The sequence below is a fragment of the Plectropomus leopardus genome, chromosome 12 (assembly GCF_008729295.1).
Source record: "Plectropomus leopardus isolate mb chromosome 12, YSFRI_Pleo_2.0, whole genome shotgun sequence".
NCBI classification, from domain to species: Eukaryota; Metazoa; Chordata; class Actinopteri; order Perciformes; family Serranidae; genus Plectropomus; species Plectropomus leopardus.
The window spans coordinates 33,684,459-33,699,005 of NC_056474.1; the positions used below are offsets into that span (position 1 = coordinate 33,684,459).

The following is a 14,547-nucleotide window of genomic DNA, read 5'->3' on the forward strand; positions in this document are numbered from 1 at the left end:
AGTTGCACAGGTCTGTGTTGATGTGAAGGAGACAGTGACCGGGTTCAACAACAACAAAACAAATGTGTTTCTGGAAAGATTTTTTGAAGTAAATTTCTGTTTGATAAATTATTTTCAAGATAAGTTGCTATGGTTATGTTAAATATTGTTCCAATCGTCACAGTCGCTGTATTGTCAGGGTTAATGAGCAAAATGATTAAGCTACTAAAAGTCTTCACAACATGTAGCAACAGACAGGATATAAAATCCAGCCTAGGTTCTTAGATACTGTGATTTCCTGTTAATAATTCACCTGAACAGTTCATGGTGTTGTTTGTTGTATCAATGTAATCCTTGACCATTAAAACATAGGGGTAGCATCACCTTTTCTGTGTGATCATATTTGGTTCAGGTAATGAGATACAAAATAGGTACTTTGGTTTTGGTGGAAAGTAAAATTACCACCATCGCTGTCACAAGGTGTTTTTGAGATGGCTCCATTTTTGAAAAAGAACCTCAAACTGCACAAGTGCACCCAGTGGACTATGAAACACTTACACTGCTTACCAGAGGGGACTCTACCTGCTGAGGCTGTGGTGATTAGTTGTTTAAACTAGTAAAATAATTTCTTTAAAATTTTGCTCTGGCCGTTCTTAAAGTTTGTATGCAATGTAATAACTTATTGTCATCATAAAATCTGTATGACACAGAAAGGAAATTTATTATTTTGGCTAGTAAAACATGTGCTTGGCTTACATCTACCATCCACCTGGCCGTTGAGTCAAAAAGTCAGTTTCAGACACTGGGTGATGTCATAAAATGTTGTTTCATCAGCTATGTAAATGTTGAATGCTCACAGTAGACAGTGGAAAGTGGACGTGTTGTATATGTAGTCAAAAGTCAACAACATCAAAAGTGGAGAAAGTGTTTTTCAGCAGACAGAGAAAAAAATATAGTATCATTCACATAAAGGTTACCCGCTCAAATGCATTCCTGAGAGTGGAGGAGCTTGAGATTGTGAAAGAGTTCAAGTACCTCAGTATTATTTCATCACCCTCACAAACCATATCAAAAACTTCTCTAACATAACTAAACTCAGTCTACAAAACTTCAGACAAATCAGGTCATTTCTGACAGTGAATGTGGCCAAAATGTTTTTGTACGTTATAATTTTTTTCCCATATTGAATATTTTTTTACGAACTGGTTACTGGTTTAGCTTTGCTCAAACCAATAGAAACATTATATAAAAAAGCCCTAAAATGGAAAACGTTTTCCTTATCATCATTGCTGTTTCCTGATAAATACAACCTTTTGAGTTTTGAAATTTTAAAAACTTCAAATATGCCTGCGCTGTATTTAAGATACTGCATGGACTTGCACCGCCCCTGTTTAGCGAATACATTTGCACCACATTTGGACAGTCTGTACTGTCAGTTAAGGGTAGCAACATCTGGGATCTGTAATACGTGAATGTTCTACATATACCACAAAACCCATCTCAAACTATGGCTAAAAACAAATCAAAACTGCAGTCACAGCTTGGTAGATCCTCTGCAGTGCACAGGTACATATACATACATGTGTACTGTACCAACCTGCCATGCTTCCTATTGTTTTATTATTATTTTACTTTTTTATATTGTCTCACTGCTGCTGTGCTATTCCTGTTTACATGTGTGAATGCATTATACCTGTCTGCTATACACCTTACCTTACTAGCTGTTATTGATTGATTGTCATTGGTTATTGAATGAATCTGTGGTAAAACTATTGTTATATGCATGGTGTACATGGATCACCTGCTGTTTCGGCTAATTCTCTAATGTCTAGATCCACTTCAGACTGCAGGAGAGGATCAATTCATCTGGATTCCTCTTATGCACTGTATCTGCAATATAGCCCGTTATCTCTTTATCCAGTGATACTTGATACTGTATATGCGTGCAACCAACGTGTTGAATTTTGTACCTTGCACATATAGATAAGGCACTCTGCACTCTGCACCATGCACCATGCCCCCCCACCCCCCTCTTTCTTTAGATTTTGATTGTCTGTTTTCTGCCAGGGGACTACGGATGTAAATAAGCAGTCCTGCTAACTCCGGCATATTTACATTTGTATTTTATACTGATGTTCACTAATGTGCTGTGTCCCTTTTGAAGAAACATTAATTATTAAGAATAACTAGTTAATTACTCTGGGACAAGAGACAGCATTAATCCCACCACATGAACAGGTAACTGAGTGCCTGTGTGCACTCTTATCTAAATCAAGGTGTTGCCTGGAAAAGGCCATGCATTTTCAACACAAGCTAGGTCCGAACAATGATTGGTTAACAGACATGCCATGGCAAATCCCTGGTTTGATTCCATTTCATGCTTCAGTCCAACAAATATGACAACATCGTGCTGCATGCTTGGAAAGTTCATACATACATTAATACATTCCTGGATTTAAATCTAGCAGTCCCCGTGAGTGTATGTGTCAGCCTGTGTGTGCGTGTGCATGTGTGTGTGTGGGTAGCCTTGAGGCAGGGGAGGGATGACTGTTGTGTAAACACACACTAAATGTATGTGGGGACTGGACAGCTGGAGCCAGTTCAATTCAGAGAACAGAATGTTATGAGTGCAGGTTGTTCCATGGCTTAACGTTGCTGTGTTGGTTGGCAACTTCAAACAACAGCATCATAATTATGTAAAATATACGGTACTTTATAAAAACCCTTATTAAGTCATAGAAGACAGGGATATTCAACAGCACAGTGTGTACCAACCTGTCAGCACTTTGATCTGTGCTAGGGATCAGTGATTTAGTGATTTAACATGCTGAAATAATAAGAAATAAGTTTTAATCAATAAAAAGAGGCTAACCTCAAGGAAGTGTGTAATTGCCATGCCAGAAAAAAGAAAGCAAAGAAAAAAAAGTGAGAACAAGAAAAGTTTCCATGTTCTAAAAGAAACTTTTCTTGTTCTAACAGGATATTTTCTTATCGTAGAAACTTGTGTGAGAAACTTATCAATTATCACATTGTAACATAGTAATTTAACATAATGCTGTACTGTGAAAGTCATGTTTAAATGAGGAAATGTGTTGAAAATCGGCTTAATTGAGAAATATGCCTAATCAGCAGGACCTCTGCATCATGCTTTCGTTGAAATATGTCAAGATTTTGTTGTTATTGAGTACGGTGGTTGATATTGTTATATGTATGCAAACTGTAGGCCTACAAGAAGAAGGATTTTAACTATTTTTACTTACTTCCTGCTTTGCTTCAGTGCAAATGCTCTTCTTGTTCTCTGCATAGCTATTATTTTTCCAAGTTTTTCCTTTTTTTCCTTCTTGTCACTAACTCCAACACATTAATGAGGTGGAGGAGTGATGCACAATAAGCTTGATGGACAGCAAAAATGGAAATGCTGCTCTTATTGAATCAACCCCTCCAAATTTTAGATTTGAATTTGAATGAGAATTTAGTTTTATTGCCAAGTACATTTACATATACAAGGAATGTGACTTGGTGTCTTGGTGCAAAACAATTAGCATGAAGGACAGAATAACTAATTTAAATAGAATAGGACATAAGATAAAAATATTGAAGCAACTTAAATATATAAGATGACAAAATAGAATATAAAGCACACAAAATGTATGTGCAAAAGGTGCAATGGAGGGATTGTACAGTTTTTCGGAAGTATAGTTACACAGCAGATATCTTATATCGAAATAATTAAGTTGACCTACAGTGTGCAGTCTACAGAAATCCAGTCTGGTGTGCATTAATGTAACGGCAGGTTGAATTTCTTCAGCTGCAGCAGGAAGTACGACCTCTGCTGGGCTTTCTTCATGAGGGAGTTGATGTCCAGATCCCACTTCAGGCCCTGGGTGATGATGGTCCCCAAGAGGCGGAAGGACTCCACATTGGAAATTGGGGTGATGGGGGCAGGGGCGGCAGCGATCCTTCTGAAATCCACTACCATCTCCACTGTCTTCAGAGCATTAAGCTCTAAATTGTTCCCATTGTGTCAGGTCACCAGATGGTCAACCTCCCACTTGTAGGCGGACTCATCCCCACCAGAGATGAGTCCAATGAGGGTGATGTCGTCCGCAAACTTGAGGAGTTTGATGGACTGATGACCTGAGATGCAGCTGTTTGTGTACGGGGAGAAGAGTTTAGGAGAAAGAACGCAGCCTTGAGGGGAGCTGGTGTTGATGGTTCTTCTGTCAGAAACATGCTTCCCCAGCTTCACCTGCTGCTTCCTGTCAGACAGGAAGTCTGTGATCCACCGAAGGTGGAGTCAAGCACGTCCAGCTTGGAGAGCTTGTTTTGCTGCAGAGCCGGGATTTCTGTGTTAAAAGCAAAGCTAAAATCCACAGACAGTATCCTGGCATAGTTTCCTGCTGAGTCTAGATGCTCGAGGATGAAGAGGAGGGGTCAGATTGACAGCGTTGTCCACAGACCTGTCGGCGATATAGGCGAACTGCAGGGGGCCCACGAGAGTGTCCGTGATGTGCAGGATGCAGAAAAGTCTCTGTTTCTTGTCATCAGCGGCTGAAGTTCGTCCAATTTGTGGCACAGTGAGTGCACATTGGAGAGAAATATGCCCAGGAGCTCTGTGCGAAGTCTGCGCTGACGGAGGGACATTAGCGTGCCAGCCCTTTTCCCTCTTCTCCGGCGTCTCATAGCGCTGGTGAAGGTGAGCACGCTTTTGACCACAATGTCCAGTATTTCCACAGATTCTGTAAGAAATGTGGGAAACTAATCCGGTGGTGTCGAAGTCATTATGTTCATGAGCTCTTTTCTGGTCAAAAAGCCCTGTGTTTGTTAGCAAAAATGAACATTAACACACAAAAAAGGGAAACCAAATTTGAAACTGACACAATTTCAAATCATGTTGATAATATATTGACCTCCTGCACCTCTGAAATTGCAAATGTAATTGACGCCATTGCTCCTGTTAAGGTGATATTTATAAGTCCTAAGCAAATGGACTATTAATAAACACTCATTCTGTAATGGCCCAGAAAAGGGAGTGTTGGAAAGCAGAACGAAAATGGCGTTAATCGAAGCTCCACATTCATTTTGAAATCTCTAAAGAAAAATTACGCATGTATAATTTGACCTTGAAAGGTGTAAGGCAGTCATTTTTCTCTGAGATCATCAACAGAAACAGTAACAATTCACATATTATTTGCTGCCATGGACAGATTAATTAACCCTCCGGTTCCAATATCTCCAGAATTTGTTTCCAACAGCATGTGTAGTGTGTTTGCAGACTTTTTTGATAGCAAGGTTCAAGGCATCAGACATGCAATTAACTCCTCCATCACAAAGAATAATGTGCCATCACTGCAGGCTTCCCTCAGTAACTTGCTAAGTATGACACAATTTAAGTCCATTAGTGACCAGTCACTGGAAGAACTCATCTCCAGTCTCAGTTCTTCCACCTGTTGCCTTCATGTTTTACCCCCTAGCTTCCTTAAAACTGCTCTGAGCAGCCTGGTAAAACAACTTAATCTTATAGTTAATGTGTCTCTCCAATCTGGCACTTTTCCAAATGCTTTGAAAACTGCAGTCATCAAGCCTCTCCTAAGGAACAGCAGTCTGGATTGCACTGTACTGAACAACTATCAGCTAATTTCAAACTCAACGGTTTTTAGTAAAGTTATTGAAATGGTTGTCCACCAGCCACTTAGAAACTTTTTAAAGCTAAACAATTGGAGCACTGAGCACTGAGCACTGAGACCGCACTCATAAAGGTAAAAGAATGACAACTGCCTTAACACCGATTCTGGCAACGTCTCTATTTTAGTGCTGCTGGATTGCTGCCTTCGACACAGTGGACCATACAATTTTATTAGAAAGTCATATCTTCATGACAGGAAATACTTTGTCTCAATTGGAAGTTAAGTCAGGGCAGGTGACCGTAACATGTGGGGTCCCACAGGGGTCCATTTTGGGACCCCTCTTGTTTAATCTCTATTAGCTAACATTAGGCCAAATCATGCAAAATAACAAAGTAGCCTACCACAATTATGCGGACACATCACTTTCATCAGGTGATTATGAACCTGTAGAACGTCTGTGTCACTGTGTTGAGCAAATCAAGGATTTGATACATCAAAATCATCTCCAACTCAATAGAGATAAGACTGATATCATTGTCTTTTGGCCACGAAGTGTCAGCTCTCACCTTGAATCCCTCTCTCTAACCAAGAGCCAAGCAAGAAACCTCGGGGTTATCCTGGACTCAAATTTAAATTTCCACAGTCACATCAAATCCCTAACGTCATCTGCCTTTTATCATTCAAAAAAATTGCCAGAGTCAGAAGAATAATGTTGAAGCAAGACCTTTAAAGGCTCACACACACCTTTATTTCCAGTAGGTTTGATTACCGCAACGGTCTGTTTATCGGCCTTTAAAGATTTTTTGGGGGGCCTTTCTTGCCTTTAATTGACAGGACAATGTGAGCGTGAAAAGGGGAGAGAGTGGGAGACGACTGCTGTGGCGAGGACAAAACCTCTGTATACGGGGCACTGCTCTATCCACTGAGCCACCAGGCACCTCTTGTGGGCCTGCCTAAACAAGCTGTTTCCCAGCTTCAACTTCTTCAGGATGCTGCTGCTGCCTGACAAAATCTAGGAAATATATTACATTACATTACCACATTACTCCAGTTCTAAAATCCTTACACTGGCAACCTGTAACTCAGAGAATTGATTTTAAAATCCCACTGCCTGTCTATAAATCACTCTTTGGCTCAGTGCCAGAATATATCTCTGACATGCGTGTAACATATGAACCTTCAAGGATCCTCAGAACATCAGGGGCTGGTCTACTGACCGTCCCAAGAGTCAGAACTAAACATGGTCAAGCAGCGTTTTATCTTTTATTGTAAATCTCTATCTTTTATTGTGTTTTATATTTTATTGCTATATATATATATATATATATATTATTGCTAGATATATATATATATATATATATATATATATATATATATATGTGGAATAAACTTTCCAAGGGAGGCTGAACAGTGTGATACCTCCATAATTGGTGCATACCTTCTGGTACCCTTTTTAAAAATGGGAGCTACAGCCCTGGTCAGCCACTCCACAGGCATTGTACCCGACCTCCACACCAAACTGAAAGGGGGTGTCAGCTAAGACAGCCCTACAGTGTCCAGAGCCTTCAGTATCTCAGAGCAAATCTCATTCACACCTGGCACCTTACCATTGAGGAGGTTTTTGACTACCTCAGCAACCCTTGCCAAGGATATGACAAGAATTTCCCTTCAGACTCTCTCAGGAGTTCCTCAAAGTGTTCCTTCCACCGTACGTCAATGTCCCCTGTCCAGGTCAGCAGGTCTCCCCCTCTGCTTAGCACAGCTTAGGACAAGCCCCACTTTCCCTTCCTGAGGCATTTTAACAGTTTGCCAGAACTTCCTTCAGTCTTGAGTCCTTCTCTATAGCCTTCCTAAACTCCTCCCACACTGGGGTTTTTGCTTCATTGACCGCCGGAGCTGCACGTTTGTCCAACCGGTACCTGCCTGCTGCTTCAGGTGAGCCCTGGGACAACCAAGCCCAAAAGGTCTCTTTCTACAGTCTGACAGACTCCTTCACCGCTGACCACCAGCACTTCTAGGTTGCCACCACAACAGGCTTCAGCAACCTTCTGGCCACAACTTTTAGCAGCCGCTTCCTCAGTTGAGGCTACAAACATGGCACACTCACAGCCACAAAATTTATAGGGCATGTGAAGAACATCCAGTCATGCTCCCCTGGTGTCCTAACGCCACCATATTAACTGCTGAGGCTCTCAGACCAGCCTTCCTTAATATGCTTCATATTGACACAGTACCAGTGCTAGATTAAAAGCATCAACTCCAGCCTGGATTTAGTCTGACGTTGTCTGCTGCAGAGATGAATCCATCAAGAAGTCAAAAAAGAGAGTACCAACACTCACCTTACCACCTGAACTGATGCCTTACTGACTCTGAATGAAAATACAAAGTATGCTAAACACACCACCAGCACCAAAGCTAGCCAGAACCTTAGAAATAACCCTGAAAGCCCTGATAGATCGAAGGTCAAAAGAAACTAACTCACTAACCCCACACCTGATAATCGATAAAAGAGTCAGAGGAAACATTGCTAACTCGAAACTGCAACACGTGTCATGTCAGGCCCCATTCCCACTTTAGTGAGAGGAATCAAATCTCACAAACATGAATTTAGAGAAAAATGAGAAGGTCAGCACACACAGATACAGGCAGACCCGTCCAGCCAGAAAAACAGTTTTGATCAAGCACAATTTTGATTTTATGTTCTTAACTGAAACCTAGTTAGATCAAAATAACTGCAGCTGTTCTTACTGAGTCAACCGTTGTGTGAGTGGCTAGAGTGTATAAAGGAGGTGCCATTTTGTTAATAATTCCCTAGAATGTAAGCATATGTGCCTCTTTTGATAAGCTCTTGATAACTATGGACTGACTTAGCATGTGACGGAGCCCACACACAGTAAGGGGCACACTCTGGACTTGCTCCAAGGGTCTAAACATTTCTAACATGGTGATTTATGTTGCTTTGGGATCATTCCCGTGTTATCTTTGAGGGCATTATCTCTGTCCACACAAAGGTTAAAGCGGAGGCAATACAAAACAGTATGTCACTGAAAACACCTGTGATACATTTACTCAGATTTTCTTTTTCCACGCATGCCCTATCATGGATCCCTGTTAATGAGCTTGTGAATAATTTCAAATAGAAAATTACAAATGTTGATGTTGATGCCATTGCACCCACTAAGGTTATGGCTGTTTCTGGTAAATAACTCCAGGGTGAAATACCATGCTGGTCAGAACAGAAAGAAGTGAATGTCCTAAAGCTAAACTCTGTTGGTTCATTATGACATCTATGAAAAGACATTTAATTTATAATATAGAACCTGGGAAATGCAAGGCGGTCCTTCTCTGACATTATTGCCAAAAACAAAAATAATGCACATGCCTTGTTTGCAAGTGTTGACAGGCATAAAACCTCCTTCTGTGTCAGCAGCCTCTGAACTTCTATCCACTAGGGCCTGCAATGAATTTGCCTCATTCTTCAATGACAAAATTCAGAAAATTTGACAGTCAGTGCCTCTATAATAGGTGCAGGATATGTATGGCCCTGTGTCCGTCTAAAACTAACTAAATAAATAAATACCATGACACAATTTTATCCATCCAAGCATAAAAACCTTAAGGACATTATACATAATCTGAAACCCTCCTCCTGCTGCCTTGATATCCTGCCAATGGGCTTTTTCAAAAAAATTTCAAACTGTAGATAAATCTGTTCTCTCAGGTGTCTTTCCACAGACCCTGAAATCTCCAGTCATCTAGCAACTGTAAAAATAGATCTAGATGTGAAACTAATGAACAATTATAGACCCTTATCAAACCTCTTCTTTTTAAGTAAAATCTTTCATAAGGCGGTTTTTAAACAGCTGAACAACTTCTTGGCACTAAATAACTGTTTTAATGGCCTTCAGTCAGGTGCTCTACCACACCACAGCACTGAGACTGTTCTTTTTAAGGTCTTCAATAACATCCACTAAAACTTGGTGGGACTACTTGGCACAGTACTAAACTGGTTCAATTCCTGCTTAAATTGGTAATTCTACATCTGAGTGGACAAAAATTACATGAAGAGCTTCCCACAGCATCTTCTGTTTAACATCTACATGCTTTAATTCAATTAGATTATGGAAAATAACAAAATATCATACCTTATAATTCTAACCTTATTTTCTAATTATGCCACATGATTTTGACATGAATTTTCATAACCATATCACCATGGAACTACGGTCTAATGCAAGCGCTGACATGGTGCATTGAAAAAATCAAAGATTGGATGTGCCACAGTTCTCTTTGATTGATTAGAAGTCTGTGCTCAGCTTCAGTTGGTGATGTTGAAAACCAGAAATCTGGGTGTTATCATGGACTTAGGCCTACTATTACCTTAAGAATATATCAAGGATAAAAAGATTTGTCTCAGCATGATTAGGAAAAACTTGCATGACCATGCATTACACTGAAAATCAATCAGATAACAGCAACCTATTCTCACTTAGACCAAGAAAGTGGATCACACAATTTCAAAAGTGTTTGCATCTTTCTTCTGCAGAGATAGTCCGGTTTTATGTGAGGGCTGTCGTTGTATCGGTCAAGTAAAGGGGGTTGCACCTGGTGACAGAGCAGCAGATATGTCACTGATTGGTCCAAAGGAAGGAAATCATAGCTGGTGTAATGATATTTTGTTTTGTGTCTACTGCTGCTCCTGCTAGGTAACATTGCAGGCTGATATGTGTATATTTGGAAGATCTCTGTGCTCTTTAACAAAATGTGGTGGTATCATACATTATGCTTTGCTCTGTGCAGGTGAAGCGAGAGGTGGGTGACATCAGCATTCTGGTGAACAATGCTGGGATCGTGACTGGAAAGAAGTTTATGGACGCTCCTGATTCCCTGGTTGAGAAGACGATGGAGGTCAACACAATGGCTCACTTCTGGGTTAGTCACACACAGAAGACAGTCCACAGAAAATCACTCCACAGCTTCTGCTTGGATCTCAATGATTTCTTCTGTTTTTCATTGAAAATAAATATTTAGAGAGCAATCAGTCTGAAGTGGAAAAATAGTTTTTTTTTTAATTTAAAGTTAGCATTTCTCTTCATTTCTTTGTAAAATTGGCCAAAGTGTGCCACCGCAATGATTAAAGATACAATATATTGAGTTTGTTAGAATATTTTTTTAGAATATGTTTTTTAAATTGATTGATCAGTGAATATAATTAGAAAATATAAAATGAAGATGAGTGTGGAAGTTCATTCTTCAACTGGGAAATGGTAGTTTGGTCCACTTCAGTACTTTTTTTCAGCACTTTCAACTCTCAGTCTTCATATCACATTACCAAATAAAATCTAGCAAGGTCACGTGATGAAAACTAGGGCTGCACTGGTTTGTATTTGTGCCAAACCTTTACTGCACATGGGTCACAGTTTGGAGCATGCAGAATACAGGTTATGGAGACTGATGCAAGTATTGTGACTTCCGCCCAGACACTGACGTTAGCAACATACAATATGGTTAGCACAAAAAGTGGATTTTGTGCAAGTCAGTCCACGCTATGATGATATTTTCATCATTAAAATAGTTTACCAAAGTTGCCAGTGACCAACATGTTCCCTCAGTCCCCAGCAGGAGGACTGGGTCTGTCTTTGACTAATGTTACCGTCTGTTGTAAAGAAATGATAGATTTGGGGTTTTTTCTCCACTGTACCCAAATGGCACCAAGCTGTGACCCATATCCTGGGAATGAACTAAACCGTGACCTCTGTGCACCATTCCATTCCTGATGACATGAGTAAAGTGGATCTGCTCATGAAGACTGACATGCAGTTAAATTTCAAGATTACGTCATTTGTCCCAGAGGACATTTGTCTTGGACATAAAGGCTGTCATGCAAAAATACACACATAGTGCAAAAACAGACATGAGGTGCAGCACAGACAAGTGCAGACACCAAGTGAATTCAAATCCATGCAGCTCTGCCCCTCAGTTTACACCCTCCTGATGTCCTGAGGTCTGGAGATTCATTGATGGAGGAATGAAAGCCTTTTTATCCCTGTTCAGGTATTCCCTCTGTTTTTAATAGGGACCCAATAATGTCTACCTGATGGGAGCAGTTGTGAATACAGGACATAGGTCAAGAGGTCTTGAGTTAGAGGCTCATGAAACATTGAGTGAATTTATTTTGATTTAAAAAATCAAGATAGCGAATGCAAACAAGTAAACTAGGATCTCAGCTGTTCTCTGAACTGTCCAGTGAAATCCCTTCTTCAGTTTCATGTTGTCTATGTTTTTTGTCTCTGCTTAGACCTACAAGGCCTTCCTTCCTGCAATGATTGCCAGCAATCACGGCCACCTTGTCAGCATTGCTAGTTCTGCTGGACTCATCGGAGTCAATGGATTGGCAGGTGTGTGTTTCACGTCCTTTATTCAGTGTGGAAGCCAGGTTCTTTGGAATGTGTGTTTGGTTTAGTGTTGCCCTAATCCGTCCGTAGCAGCTTCTGTATGTGTACTACTTATGTCAGTTTCAGTTGCCAGGTTTGGGTAGCGGTGCAGTGGTTAGCATTTTTGCACCACTGTGTCGCCTTCTGGGTTTGAACTGTTGGGCCCCTCCGCATTGACTTAACATGTTCTCTCTGTGTCAGCGTGGGTTTTCTCTGGGACCTGCAGCATCCTCTTACAGCTCATAGGCATGCAGGTTTGGTCCACTGTAGACTCTAAATGTGAGTGTGACAGGTTGGCTGTCTCTTAGTTAAAACCACACAGCTCCACACTTCCTCTTCAGTTTATCAGACCTGTCCACTGAGGTTCATTTTACATCCCTGCAGGAATTCAGGCTCCAGTGACTGCTTCAAGGGTCTGTCAGAGCAGCTTCACTTCTGCTTGTACAAACTGTCCCCTTGTCAGCGAACTGTCTGATGAACACACGGTTTAAGTGATACTGTAAATGTTCTTAGCTGCATAATTTTTGTCCAGACTGATGACAGCTTTCTTTAATAGATGGGTAAGAATAAGTAGAAAGCTAATCCATTTCCCATTCAGTGTCAATTGTAACCCTTTATTCTTTGGGTACATTCTACTCAGGAGAGAGGTCCCCTTGGTGGTCTTTAGAATGAGAAGTGTGTTTCTCAGAAGCCTCAATGAAACAAGTGCCAGAGAAGGATTCAAGCAAAAACATCTCCAAATAACAAAACAGTTTTGTCTCTTGATGAGTGACATGAACCAGATCTCTAAAGTCCAGCTCTTATTATTCCAAATGGCCTTTAAGTAAGGAAAGATAGAAAATATAAATGCCGTTCACTTAGCATCTGTTTGTTTCCTTAGACGGTTTCAGGTAAATATGTTTTATAAGCCATTATTTTATTACTTTTGTGGTCAATTATGCAGGTGATCTGATGTTTTACTGTATTTGATGACACTTAAACACAACACAACCATGAAACGAACACAGCACAACTGAATATACTGAAATACTAGTTTTACAACCTCAGTTCCAGAGAAGTTTGGATGCTGTGTAAAACAGAAATAAAACAGAAAGCAATGATTTTTAAGTTACGTTTGACCTGTATTTAGTTGAATAGAGTGACAGGCTGCCTGATGTGATGTGCATTGTTTTTGAAAAAGGTATAATGATGCAGTCATAAAATGGAATCACAATACATATTAAATCGGTACCCAGGTATTGTGATGGTATCTAATCGTAAGGTGAACATATCATCTCTGGATACATGTGCCAAATTTCAACTCAGCCAGACCTACAGTGTGAGGGTGTGGCTTTTCTAAAATCAGTATTTGCAGGTATCGAGCCAGGTTTCATGTTTGCAGCTCATTCCAGCTCACAGGAATTTGAGTTGTGGCAGAAGATAACAACAACAATAAATAATAATAATAATAATAATAATGTTAAACAGTAATAATGACAAAGCACAAACTCAGTGGGGTTTACTCCTTTGAGGCTTGAACCTAAAAAAAAAAAAAAAAACACAATATTTTAACACTAAATAATAGTCAAATTTCAAAAACAGCAACAAAAAAAGTGTTTGTATTAATATTTGTATCCCTAACATAGGACACACTTAGTTCTGCAAAACTGACCACAAAAGTTTAAAGCACTTTTGAATATGTGATGCTGTATAAAACATATCTTACCTGAAACCGTCTGAGAAAACAAATAGATGCGAAGTGGGCTGCATTTATATTTTCTACCTTTACCACCTTAACAGTCCACCTTAATGAGCCTGTCCAGGTTCCAATGAGGGATTAACTAACGAACGAACTAACTAACTAACTAACCAACCCACTTTGCTTTAATTAGTAGGTGGTATAAGACACGGTGACATCATAGTCACTGATCCACTCACTGCAGCCTCACAAGTCCATGTCACTCACGTTCTCTCAGCCACACACTTGCTACTCACACAGTCTGGCATGGAAATCAGACACCAAAATCTGTGTTGTGATTTGGTTCCATAAGTGCTAGTCATATGGAAACCAGTGTCATACGGGGACAGGGTACCAATACCCAAACCCAAAATATGACGGAAAGAGAGAGAAAGGGAGTTTTTCCTTGGGTGATGTGAGGCTCTAAGGGCAGAGGGATGTCGTACACTGTAAAGCCCTCTGAGGCAAACCATCTGTTATGATAATGGGCTCTATAAATAAAATTGACTCGACTTGAATTTACTTGACAGTTACTAATCAAGAATATCATTACTTGCGTTCTGTATGTTCTTCAATGATCTGTATAACGGATGGATAGAAACAAAACATTCAGTGTGCTGATGGCAGCAGCAAGTCCAGTGTAGAGGCTGTCTGTGCTGACTGTGAGCAGGAACAGGTTGTCTTACCAACAACTTGAGGATCTTCACCCCATGAGGTGAAACCACTGTTTTATTTAAACAAACAACAACACTTTAAATAAGCTGTACTAATCCACTGTAGAGCTTGCGAA

At 40.2% G+C, this 14,547-nt stretch overlaps 1 protein-coding gene across 3 annotated transcripts in view; it reads left to right on the plus strand.

Moving 5' to 3' along the window:
- Positions 1–14,547, plus strand: part of LOC121951102 (epidermal retinol dehydrogenase 2-like) — a 51,098-nt gene that overhangs the window by 9,093 nt on the left and 27,458 nt on the right. For all 3 annotated transcript variants that reach the window (XM_042497323.1, XM_042497324.1, XM_042497322.1), the window contains 2 exons: positions 10,407–10,538; positions 11,905–12,004. In XM_042497323.1, the coding sequence (XP_042353257.1) occupies positions 10,407–10,538; positions 11,905–12,004 (232 nt within the window). The remainder of the gene's footprint in view (positions 1–10,406; positions 10,539–11,904; positions 12,005–14,547) is intronic.